Below are 11,150 nucleotides of genomic sequence, written 5' to 3'. Positions count from 1 at the left end.
GATGCATAAGCGATTGGTGCACCGCAGCTGCACGGCTGGGAGAACAGCGACCAAAACGATTGGGTCCTCCATAAAGGGTACATCAATGGCATGCAAACAATGGAGGTGATCCAGACGAGAAAAAGCGAGTACTCAGTATACCGCCGTTGAATCAGCTTACAATAATAAGGGGCCCAACTTACCAGTGTAATACAAGATATATACGGTACATGTCCCAAATGAAGCACAAGGCCTCACTCAGCACCAAATACGTCCACTGCCAGCTTCTAAAGAGTTTATTGCTATATGTTTGAACAGGTCAGAATGGTATGCAAACTAAATGTGTAAAAAACACTGAATCGTCGTTCCCTCGTCCGGGGGATCCACGCATGATTTCCTAAAATCAAATAGACAGGCCTCAGCCGGAGGCACATTAACTTACCTGCTGTAGATACACGGCCCTATTTTGTAGCTCAACATGAGAATCATGGCGGAGACAAAGAAAAGATACAAGCCGCTGCGCAGCACCGCCGGGACGGTGCTTATCAGTGTAGCCTGCTCAAAACCAACGGGCTTGGATGACACGTCGCTCTCCACGGTGAAAGACAGAAGCAAACCGAAGTCTCCATTCTTCTGCAAGGGCCAGTGCTCAGGTCTGCCAGTAAAAGTGAGGCCACCAAGTTGGATGATGCCAGCAGTAACGCGAATCGAGCTTGGGTTGACACCAGAAAGCGGGCCAACAGATTTTCCTGTGGCTGGAGGAAATTCTGAAGCCATTGCGGGTGGAGCTGGGATTGAACCCAACATGCTGACAAGGCGCTTTCCGAAGGTTTTGTCAGCAGCGTCATCCAGTGGTGCATCTGGAGCAAATAAAGTTCAATTAAATTGCATATGTGATCTTATTTACGGTTAAACACAGAAGCTTTTCAGTATGAAGCTAAGTATCTATACATCAAGGTTCTTAAGACGGTAAGGCGAGGCGTGGAGAACCACCCCCTTCTAAAAGCCTAGGCAAGGCGAGGTGATGCCATACCAACCTAGAAACAGCAGAACAGCAGCAGGGAGAGGAGGGAAGAAAAAGGAAAAGGAAAAAGAAAAGGGGAAGGGACTGGGCTGGCCCAGCCCACCATAACCCTTCCCTGATCCACTTGCCCTGAACCCTGATCGCTCAATTCCTTGTATCGCTCTCAGTGCTATCGTTCTCAGCGCCGCCGCTCACTTCCCCATCTCTTTCTCTCCACTAGCCAGCCACTCCTCCCTGTCGCTCCCCTACCCCTCAGATAGACCATCACCGCCACTACCTTCAGATCAACCACCGCTGCAGCTGCCTAGAGGGAGTGCTGCGCCGACCACCGGCGGGGATAGGGGAGGCAGCGGCTGCTTGGCCTTGCTGGCCGGTTCCCCTCCCACTCTTCTCCCTCCCTCCCTCTCACTCGCTGCTTTTTGGCAAGGTGTCAACGACGTCCAAGCCTGCTGGAGCCTTAAGAACCTTGCTATACATCAAACAGAAGTATAACAAGTGTACCTGATACTGCAGTATCTGGATACAGATCCTCATGGGAACCGGACGAAGATGCTCCATATTTAGCATTTGCATCAGAAGCCTTGGGGATCCCATCGAATGTAAACTTGCCCTTGTTATTACCCTGTAGAGAAGTAACACTGTAGTTGATCAACAGAAAGACAAGAAAGGCAAGCATAGTGATCACAAAGTAGTTCTTTAGCCTATACTTTTTCGAAACTAGGGAAGGAAAAGCACTATATAACAGTTCCGAGGCACACCTTTTGGGCAAAGTTTGGCATATCTGTAAGTTGGTAATTAGAACCCTCAACAGAACCCAAAATATCGTACTTGATATCATTCTCCGTGGCATCAAAGTAAGCCATCAAATCATCTCCATCAGAGAGTAATTGATTTCCAAGTGGCTCGTTGAGGAGGTCGTTCAAATATACAAAGTCATCATTTCCATCCACCCAATTGTGATCAGATGAAGCATCGTAAAACACCATATTGTCATCCGCTTGGCAAGGTGCTGGAAAGCCATCAGCTTGCGAATTCAAGTTCTGGTAATCCAAATGGCAAATTTGTTGCTGCCCTGAATATGCATTCCCGTTGGAGTCAAAGAGTTCCTCAGCTTTAAGAGTCCCATTGACATGGTTCTGATGACTATATGCTCTCAAAGGCCAGCACGTGTTATCACCATTTGCCGGGTCGCTCCAATTCATAGTGTCCTCTTTCCTGGGGCATCCGGATAAATCAGCAAAACTTAAGTTATCATCTGTGGCAATCTGCCCTTCAGGTCTGCCTATATTCTCCACACTAACATTTGACGAAGGCTCCTGCAAAATCTCTTCCAGAAAAATAATACCATCAGCATAGCTTCCGTCGCTGGTCTCTTTCAAACCTTGAGCTTGGAGAGGAGCCATCTCTGGTGGGTTGAGCACTTCATGGGCCTGAATTACGGCAAACAATAACAGAAGTAAATATCAATGTGTTAACTGGAGTTACAAGGCAGTATTCACCGATGTACTCGCATGGCAGGAAAAACAAAGTGATTTAGTTTTCATTCGAAGAGTAAAGTATTAAGCACACATTTTCAATGCCAGCAAATAAACATTTAGTGAAGGCAAACAAGATGGTGCTACTTACTTGACCAAGCTCTTTGGTTTTACAATATCCATTCTCATCCTCATTCAACTCCTCATCTACAGTATCCATGATTGCAGCCATTTCTGCAGATGCGCCACTGGCAGGTCCATTCTTAACAGCATCATCTTCTTCTTCCCATTCCGCTTCCATGTATGGTGCACCATACTGTGCTCCATTCTGTGGTCCAGACCCAACTTTCTGGAAGATTCTACACACCACATGGAGATCCTATGCACTCAACAGAAAATCAACATCAGAGAAGTCATAAAAATAAGGCAAATTTTGCTCTTGGACACACTAAATGTGTGATTTTTGCTGAAAGACACAAAAATATATTATCTTTGCTGCTGGACACTATAGCAGAGTGGTACTTTGCTGGAGGACACTACACTACATTGATTAAAATATAATATTCTGCTGAGTAGGAGAGAATTATAAAAATAACCCTTAATTCCCCCTCCTCTGTTTCTTCGACCAGTGTTGTGCTCGCATGCCACCAAGGCTGACATGCTCTCACCGCAGCAGCGCGTGCCATGGGTGGCCCAGACCACATGCGGACGCAACTGGCGGTTCCATCCTCTTCCGCTTGTCATGCCCCAGGTGCTGTACAGAGCGCAGAAGATGTTCGATAGAATGCCCCAAAAAAATGCTTGTTGACTACTGCAACCCACCATGCCGCTGCAAGGGGGCCTGACATGCACCTCGTGGTTATGCGAGCTACAGGGAGGTTGCAAGGTGCATGGAGCTCGCCCACGAGCAGGCTCTGGATCCGTGGGTGGGAACCACAATCTCATTCTGCACGCACAGTAGAGCCGACAAGGCAGACGCAGACCAGCACAACCGTGCCGCCATCCCCCACAGCCGAGTTCCCCGAGCTCCACAGCAAAAGTAGTGCCAGAGGAGCAGAGTAGGGGGGCGGGAGGCAGAAGACAGGCCCCACCAACTGACATGGGCAAAACAGACATATCACACAATTTCTCTCTCCTCGCTACCTCGGATACTATATTTTAGTCAGGGCAATGTCCTCTAGCAAAATACCACTCTGCTATAGCGTCCAACAGCAAAGGTCAAATATTTCTGTGTCTTTCAGCAAAGACCACACATTTAGCGTGTCCAATAGCAAAAATTGCCTAAAAATAATGGGGAAAAGTCATAAAAGAATATGCAACAAAGCAGAATACAGAAATATCATAAGGAACACTTGGACAAAGAGAAACATCCTTCCCAAAGTCCTCTTTCCCTCTTTTACATCAAGCCCGCAGAATTTCAGGAATTAAACTCTCATATGAGAACTTGCAGGAACTACTAACTATTATGTTTTATACCACCCTTAACATTATTATGTACTGTGTTGTCATGTCATGATCATGATCATGCAGCGTGATGCTGTAGAAGTAGCAAACAGTATAGGTTACAGAAATTGTACAAAATAGAAAGAATATACCCTTCCCTGAATGAGCAGTAAGCTCCCCTTCAGTGACTGGCTAGATTTATTGCAGATGATCGTAATTGACAAAACATAAGTGGATGTCTGCACGAATTAGAATTAATTACGCATGTGCGCCAGTTGGGCAGTCAGTCCGGCGCATGCATCGTCTATGAAGGTAGAAATCAACCACAACAGATCCTCCCTTGGAGGGGTGAGAGGTGTGTCTGGGGGGATCAGATGAAACAACCTGGGGCCCCTCGGCGTCGAGGAGTCGGTACTCGTGCATGACCCAGTTGGTCCTCTCTCCCTTGGGCGCCCTCCCCGCGTGGAAGACGAGCGTCTTCTTCATACCGACGGCCTCCCCGCGGTGGTACACCTCGCGGTCCTTGCCCGTGGTCTTCCAGTACCCTCGCGGCGTGGCGCGGTTAGTCCTGTTCCCGGGCCCCCCGCGTCCCCCCGCACCCGCACCGGTGATCTTGCGGTCGAGGTGGGCGAAGAAGTACCACTGGGCGTCGCGGCTGCGGATGCGGGAGAGGGAGGGGAGGTCCCACGGCTCGAGGCGGTAGAGGTCGACCTCGGCGATGGCGTCGACGCGGAGGCGGCGGCCGAGGACGCGGCGGCGGAGGTAGTAGGAGACGAGCTCCTCGTCGGTGGGGTGGAAACGGAAGCCCGGGGCGAGCGGGACCTCCGCCGCCGACGGCGAGGAGTCGTCCAGCGGCGACAGGCTCATCTCTGGATGGGTTGGTGTTGATCTATCTGGTAGGGTTGGGTTAGGATCTAGGGAGATTTTGTGGGGAATTTTGGTGGGTAGGTTCGATCGGGGTGGGTGCTAGGGTTTGGGTGGAGAAGCTCACTCGCTTTCAGGAGGCAAGGAGAGGGGGGAGGCAAGAAGTGACTGCCGTGGTGGTGGGGTGGGTGAGGCGCGAGGGGGAGAGAGGAGGCGCGGCAGCAAAACGGAAGAAAATTTTATAAGAGAGATGTAGATTTACACCGTTTTTTCATCTAACGGTTGATGCATATGCAGAAAAAATAGTAGGAGATATGTGTCACGTCTTTTGAAAAGGAGTCTTATAAAATTTTCTTCGTAAGAAAACGCAAAAATTTCGCTAGCTTTGCGACGAACGTATACGGTTCATCGGTGTTAAGATTCGTATTTTTTTAATAGGTAAAAACATCACCAGATATGTCGAGATTCATATTAAAAAAAGTAAGTAAAAACAGTATGAGATAAGTGGAAGAACCAATGGATAATTGAGTACCGGATGCTGACAGAGATAGACCAAAGCGTAAAGGTGCGGAGTTTCGTTTCCCTAGCCGCCGCCGCCCAACAAGGTGGTCGGTACGGGAAAGGTTGGGCGAGCCTGGTTGCTGAACTCGCGGCCCCGTGCCTGGCCTTGCAACATCTCAATCTTCCACGCACGTGAGCTTGCATCTCTTTAGCATGCAAACAGACTGGAATCCATCCACTCGCTTTGCTCTCACATCGATTGATACTCCCTACCCTTTTCCGTGGAGCATGCATGACCTTGGAAAGCGACAGGAGCAGCTCGCTTGTGTCGCCATCACGACAAGCAATGCAAAAAATACATCACCAGATCACCACCTTATGCAGAGAGGGAATTTGACAAGGATTATTAACAGAAAGGAAACCGGTCACCATGTTCTCTATCGAATATTCTTCTATCCTTGAGCAATGGAATTGTAAGCTACAAACAGGCAGCACTAGCACACCAGCGTCTAGATATGGAGAATAGTCCAACCTGATGAAATATATAACTCTATTCCGAAATTAATTTAAACGGCGCAGCTACTCAACTAGTTACTAACATAACACAATCGGACGGACGCAACGAACAACAATAACCATATAATTTCTCAAGCTTTGCAGATAATACTACTACGGCTAGAAAAAACAATTTCCCCATCCTCATAGCTTCGCATCGAACATTCGCAGGGAGATTCGGATGCATGGGGTGAGATTCTTCTTCAAGAGGTTTTATCACCTCTCAGAACTGGCTGAGACCCTCTGCATAATCATGGACTCTGCTGTCTGAATCGCCTCTGATGTTCCAGTAATTGTCACTTTCCTGCATCAGCGAGTAAAATTAGGAAACACCAACATTTTATTAGCATATTGACAAGTCCCACATGGAAAAAAAAAAAACATGTTTCAAGGCTCCGTTGATGGCAAAAGGTGTGAAGGAACATACCTGTCAGATGTCCCAGCTATGAAGTCACCCCTATCTGAAATCTTGATCCTAGCACCACTAGCCTGTTTTGCGACAAATTGCAAGCGTTCAATAGATAAATAAACAACGGACGCGACTAATTTTAATGCATGGACACCAAAGGCGGCGGCGGCAGTTTTCGAAATATTAGTAATATGGAAAAGCTTTTATTTCAGCCAAAAATAAGAGCTTCAAGCGGGCAAAATCAACTGATGATATGTACTATAATACAGGGCTGTGTATACATCTTAAGATTGCTCATCTGGTCACCTAAGGTAGAAACATTATACTTTTTAGTAAAATCAAATCCAGTCATAAGTATGATACCTGAATGATCTCTGTTATGTTCCTTCCGGCACGGCCTACGACAGCACCAATGTGTTCATCAGCAACGCCAATGGTGAGAGAATCTTGGGCATCATTATTAGCAGGTGATCTCATAGGTGTACTGGGCTGCAGAATTTCAACAGCAAATCATTAGAATTCAAATTGATTCGCTGATGCACATATTTCAAAAATATGTAATAATTCAATTGAAACATCAAGTGACATTGTTTTATGGTTTCCACCAAACGCCACACTTTTCACAACGTTTTCACAACATGTGCAACATCAATGAACAAAAAAGTTACCATGCCATTCACAGCAAACATAGTAGTAACTCAAACATCTCATCAAGTCAGCATACAAGCAGTCTTACCAAGTTACAAAATATATGCACATAGCTCTATGGTGTAAAAACATTAGAAGGCAGGGCAATAAAACTATAGGAAAATAACACATCCAAATTAAATAGAACATCAACAGTGTGGCTCATCAACATCATTCTAAAGCTATTACAGATATATAACATGATTAATAACCCAGAGAACAGTGTTTATATTAGATAACATGACAGACATACAACCACTCCTCTAGTGCATAACAAAAGAAAGGACTGGGTAGCTCAGTTTCAACACAGACGGACGGATACATGCATCATGCATGTTGCGATGCTGATATGGAATGAAAATTCTCCACCAGTGAAATGCAGGACAACAACCAGAGTAACCCAGAGCAATCACTAACCTTGTTGTTTTGGTACCTTCCTCCATGACCATTAGGTCCATAGTTCATGGCATTATTATATGGCACCTGTGGAATCATATACCCAACAGGAACACCAGGGTAGTTTGGGAAAGTAAGACCTGAATTTTTTTTTAAATAAGGAAGTGAGTCAAGCAAAATTATGATACAATAGCTGAATGTAAAGTTCATACTAAAAGCCCCTGACTGGCAAATGGTATGGCTAACCCCATATGTCAACATACGCGAGCATGCTCAGCTATGACATTTTTGAAGAAATGCATGTTATCAACAAGTTTGAAAAGCAGTATATGAATTCCTCAGAGTGACCCAAGGAACCCAATTGGCATTTTTAAATAAGCAACCCAATTGGCATGTGGTACCATCAAGTACTGAGAAATGCTAGGATTTACCTGCATATGGAAATGGGGAACTTAAATTAGGTGGGTAATGAACATCCTCAGATAACTTGTTCAATATCAAATCTATTGCTTGCATCTGATTTTCGAAGGTTCCTGTGACAGTAACAAGCCTATCATGCAAACCAACATAGTTGTTATCCTGTGGTGAAATCTTGATTCCAGCATGTGACTGTTCAATAAATGACCTGAAGAGAAAATGGAACATACCAACTTTCAACATCCAAAGTAATGTAAATTTAAAAGGAATGAAATATGATAATATAAATACGTAATAAGATATTCAGGACTATGGAAACCAAATTCACCGTTCAAACAACCAGAAGAGTACTAGGAAAAGGATGTTTCCTACCACGGTAGTATGTTTAGTTTGTGCACATATGCATTATTGTATCCTTAGATTGCACCAACTTGTAAAATAAGACTATTGATAACATAACAGATTACAGCAAGTATATGACGAGGCATACTTGATTGTTGCTCCACCTTTACCAATTATTCCACCACAAGAGCTGTTAGGAACTACAAGTCTAACTTTAGGTCTAGCTTCAGCTTCATTGAATTCTTCGCCCTGAAAATGTGACTGGAGAATATCAATCACCAATCATGAAACAACAATTTGAAAAATAACATGTTTTACCTCAGCCAAAAGTTTCTCAAGAATCAGCTCCATAGCCTTTAGTACTTCATCAAACAGTCCAGAAACCATGATGATTCTGTCGTTTGTACCAGGGAAAAACTCATGGCTACGTGATAATTGGATACGAGCCCCAGACTGAGACTGAAAATCATTAATAGTTGATCCACCCTTGCCAATAATACATCCTGCTGCCGTATTAGACACCAGAAACCTCAAATGTGTTGGTTTCTCCTTGTCATCTGAGTAGAAACATCATTTGGAAACCAGAATTAAAAAAAATACACAAGGAAGATGAATCTCAATAACTAGACATTAACAGTTTGGTCACTAAACATTTAAGTAAAATAGCATAAGTGTGGCATGATGCATAGTTAAAACTGGCACACACTATTCAATGTTGTAGAAGCATATATCTTGGTTGTGCCTAGCCCAAAAAACCTTCACCTTCATGTGGTCTATTGGTTTAGTGAATTTTCAGTACAAAAGCATACTATCCATGTAGACCTAAAAAGATTTATAGAACAAACAAAAAATTGTAAACAGAACTAGGCATCACATCACCTTCATTATACTTGGTGTTTCATATGTTACCCACAAAAAATGGATAAAATAAGGGAATCCTACGCTGCCTGTACATTGGATCTAACTAATACATTTTCACAGAGCAAATGTACACTGCATACTAAGTAGTTTAGCATGGCATTTTTAGCTGACCAGATTAGTTCATATAGATGGGAAGAAAAGGGTACGCCTTCCAGTTAACTTCTAGTGGGGTGATATAGGTTCTAGAAGGGTTTTACTACGTATGGACAAGTGTACAGGGCTCATTCAACAAGACAGAACCATGATTTCAATAGGACAAACCACTGCATCATGCATCTACTCTCTGACAGAGACCTAAGTACTTACACAGTCACAGACCGCAAGTACCGAGGTTTCAGCATCACTAATTAGCATGTTCTCACAAACCTGTTGCATAAATTACTACCCCATTATTTCGTAATATTAGTTAATCTATACTAGTGGTTTTGTTCCACGATGTAGATTATTCCATTGTTACAAGATGAATACAGAATGCTTCCCATACAATACAATGCCCTCCACTTGATAGCAACATTCTAGAACTGAAACTTCCTTGCGCAAATAGCTAGAACATTTTTTTTTTAAAGGAAGCTAGAAAAATTTACAATACGAAGAGTGCCTTCGTATTTGACTATTTGTGTTTCGAAGATATGTATCATCACGCCCAACCGTTAATGTCACTTGAGGTACATCTACTGCAACCGCATCAGCCGCCAAACTGGGAGACGTACACATAAACCAGCACTGAATCAAACGTCCCATGCAGTGCCAGTGATGTTAACTAGAGACAGCAAAACAAACTGATGCTAGGGCAAACCCACAAAACCGATCCCTGGAACTCTTATCTCCATTACACAGCGCGGCGGCGCACAGCCCAAATCGCCGTCCACTAATGGCGATGCGACACTATCACATCGGCAACCAAGTGCTCGCAGATCTCAGTATCAGAGCGGGAAGCGGAGGCCCAGATCTCGCGGATCCAGACACGCCACATGCGGGCACACGGACGCAGGAGCCATGTTCAGATGCGGAAGCGCTAAACCGAGCGTGTGATAGAGATAGAGATGCGCGGTTACCTCCTTCTTCCGAGGGTTGCTGCGGGGGAGGGGAGCGGGGCGCGCGCTTGGGGGCGGATTCCGGCGAGGAGGCGTAGGGGGAGCCCGGGGCTTCCATCCTTCCTTCCTTCCTGCGGCGGCGGGGGCGGGGGCGGAGGAGGCGGTGGTGGGGGTGGGAGGCGGAGGAGCGGAGGCAGAGAGAGAAGCCAAACCAGATCGCTCTGGGCCTACGCCATCGATTCCAAGTAGGAAAGAAAGGGTTTCGCCGCGAGGGGCTGAGCTGGGCTTTTGTGATCATCCATCCGCTGCACCCGTCATTGGTCTGATCTGCTCTGCTCTGGCCGTAACAACGAGAAAGTAAATTTCATAGATCAGCTCTTACGAAAGATTTTTTTTATAATAACACGTATTTTTTTTCTCTCCTCTTCAATCTAGTTGTTCGATCAAAAGATATGTAACAAAATTAACAGAGTTTTTTTAAAAAAAATTCTACGAAATTTACTTCCTAACGACCGAGGCTCTCATAGAGGAAAAAGGATCTTTAAAAATAGAAGGGAAAAAGCTTCAATTCTTTTGAAAACAGAAATGCTCTCATTCACACGTTCTATGCATCAAACGGATGGTCTGCTCAGTCCACAGTATTATTGGACCGATCCAAAAATATTTTCGCATCTCCAATGTTTAAGATATTCAAATTTAATGTTTGAGACGTTAGTAAAATTTGTTGTCGTAGTTATTTTTTATGTTACATCTCGAAAATCTCTTGTGTATAGATCTGGATCTGAAAAAATTATCCATTTGAGTTAATTCCCATATCTCTAATATTTCAGACGTTTAAATTTAATGTTTCAGAATTTGTTGCAAAAGTTTTTCGAGAATATTGCATCCCGAAAACTCTTATGTATAGATTCAGACCTGAAAAAATTATACATTTAAGTTGATTCCTATTTTTTCGTATTTTCAATATTTCAGACGTTTAAATTGAATGTTTCAGACATTATAGAATTTTATTGCAGAAGTTATTTTCGTATATTGCATCTCAAAATATAAGAATTAACTTAAATGGATAATTTTTTTTAAGATCTGTATCCTTTTTTAGTGCA

At 44.2% G+C, this 11,150-nt stretch overlaps 2 protein-coding genes across 3 annotated transcripts; both read right to left on the bottom strand.

The window, feature by feature from the left end:
* Window positions 1-138: 138 nt before the first annotated feature.
* Window positions 139-5,006, bottom strand: LOC133920138 (NAC domain-containing protein 53-like). Its single transcript, XM_062364808.1, has 5 exons — window positions 4,306-5,006; window positions 2,630-2,857; window positions 1,762-2,433; window positions 1,505-1,625; window positions 139-839 (listed from the first exon to the last, which is right to left on the bottom strand). The coding sequence occupies exons 1-5, from the start codon at window positions 4,786-4,788 to the stop codon at window positions 418-420; spliced, it is 1,926 nt and encodes a 641-aa protein (XP_062220792.1). The 5' UTR covers window positions 4,789-5,006; the 3' UTR covers window positions 139-417.
* A 663-nt stretch (window positions 5,007-5,669) lies between these two features.
* LOC133920136 (protein BTR1-like) lies at window positions 5,670-10,370 on the bottom strand. 2 transcript variants are annotated; one of them, XM_062364804.1, is made up of 8 exons: window positions 10,069-10,370; window positions 8,411-8,649; window positions 8,241-8,353; window positions 7,765-7,958; window positions 7,355-7,473; window positions 6,614-6,739; window positions 6,269-6,330; window positions 5,670-6,145 (listed from the first exon to the last, which is right to left on the bottom strand). In XM_062364804.1, the coding sequence occupies exons 1-8, from the start codon at window positions 10,343-10,345 to the stop codon at window positions 6,058-6,060; spliced, it is 1,218 nt and encodes a 405-aa protein (XP_062220788.1). In that variant the 5' UTR covers window positions 10,346-10,370; the 3' UTR covers window positions 5,670-6,057. The 2 variants fall into 2 exon arrangements, with proteins under 2 accessions (XP_062220788.1, XP_062220789.1); XM_062364805.1 differs by having other exon boundaries at window positions 8,241-8,341; window positions 10,069-10,368.
* Window positions 10,371-11,150: the final 780 nt, after the last annotated feature.

The sequence above is a fragment of the Phragmites australis genome, chromosome 5 (assembly GCF_958298935.1).
Source record: "Phragmites australis chromosome 5, lpPhrAust1.1, whole genome shotgun sequence".
Taxonomy (NCBI): Eukaryota; Viridiplantae; Streptophyta; class Magnoliopsida; order Poales; family Poaceae; genus Phragmites; species Phragmites australis.
The sequence above is the reverse complement of the archived record's forward strand: the minus strand, read 5'-3'. Positions and strand labels throughout refer to the sequence as shown.

Excerpts from the sequence above, each read along its gene's own strand:
- LOC133920136 (XM_062364804.1), bottom strand. The coding sequence starts at position 10,345 with ATGATCACAAAAGCCCAGCTCAGCCCCTCGCGGCGAAACCCTTTCTTT. Across the intron at positions 8,354-8,410 it reads TTGAGAAACTTTTGGCTGAG|TCACATTTTCAGGGCGAAGA; the intron begins GTAAAACATGTT and ends GATATTCTCCAG. Across the intron at positions 6,146-6,268 it reads ATAGCTGGGACATCTGACAG|GAAAGTGACAATTACTGGAA; the intron begins GTATGTTCCTTC and ends TCGCTGATGCAG.
- LOC133920138 (XM_062364808.1), bottom strand. The coding sequence starts at position 4,788 with ATGAGCCTGTCGCCGCTGGACGACTCCTCGCCGTCGGCGGCGGAGGTC. Across the intron at positions 2,434-2,629 it reads AAACCAAAGAGCTTGGTCAA|GCCCATGAAGTGCTCAACCC; the intron begins GTAAGTAGCACC and ends GCCGTAATTCAG. Across the intron at positions 1,626-1,761 it reads TGCCAAACTTTGCCCAAAAG|GGTAATAACAAGGGCAAGTT; the intron begins GTGTGCCTCGGA and ends ACTTCTCTACAG.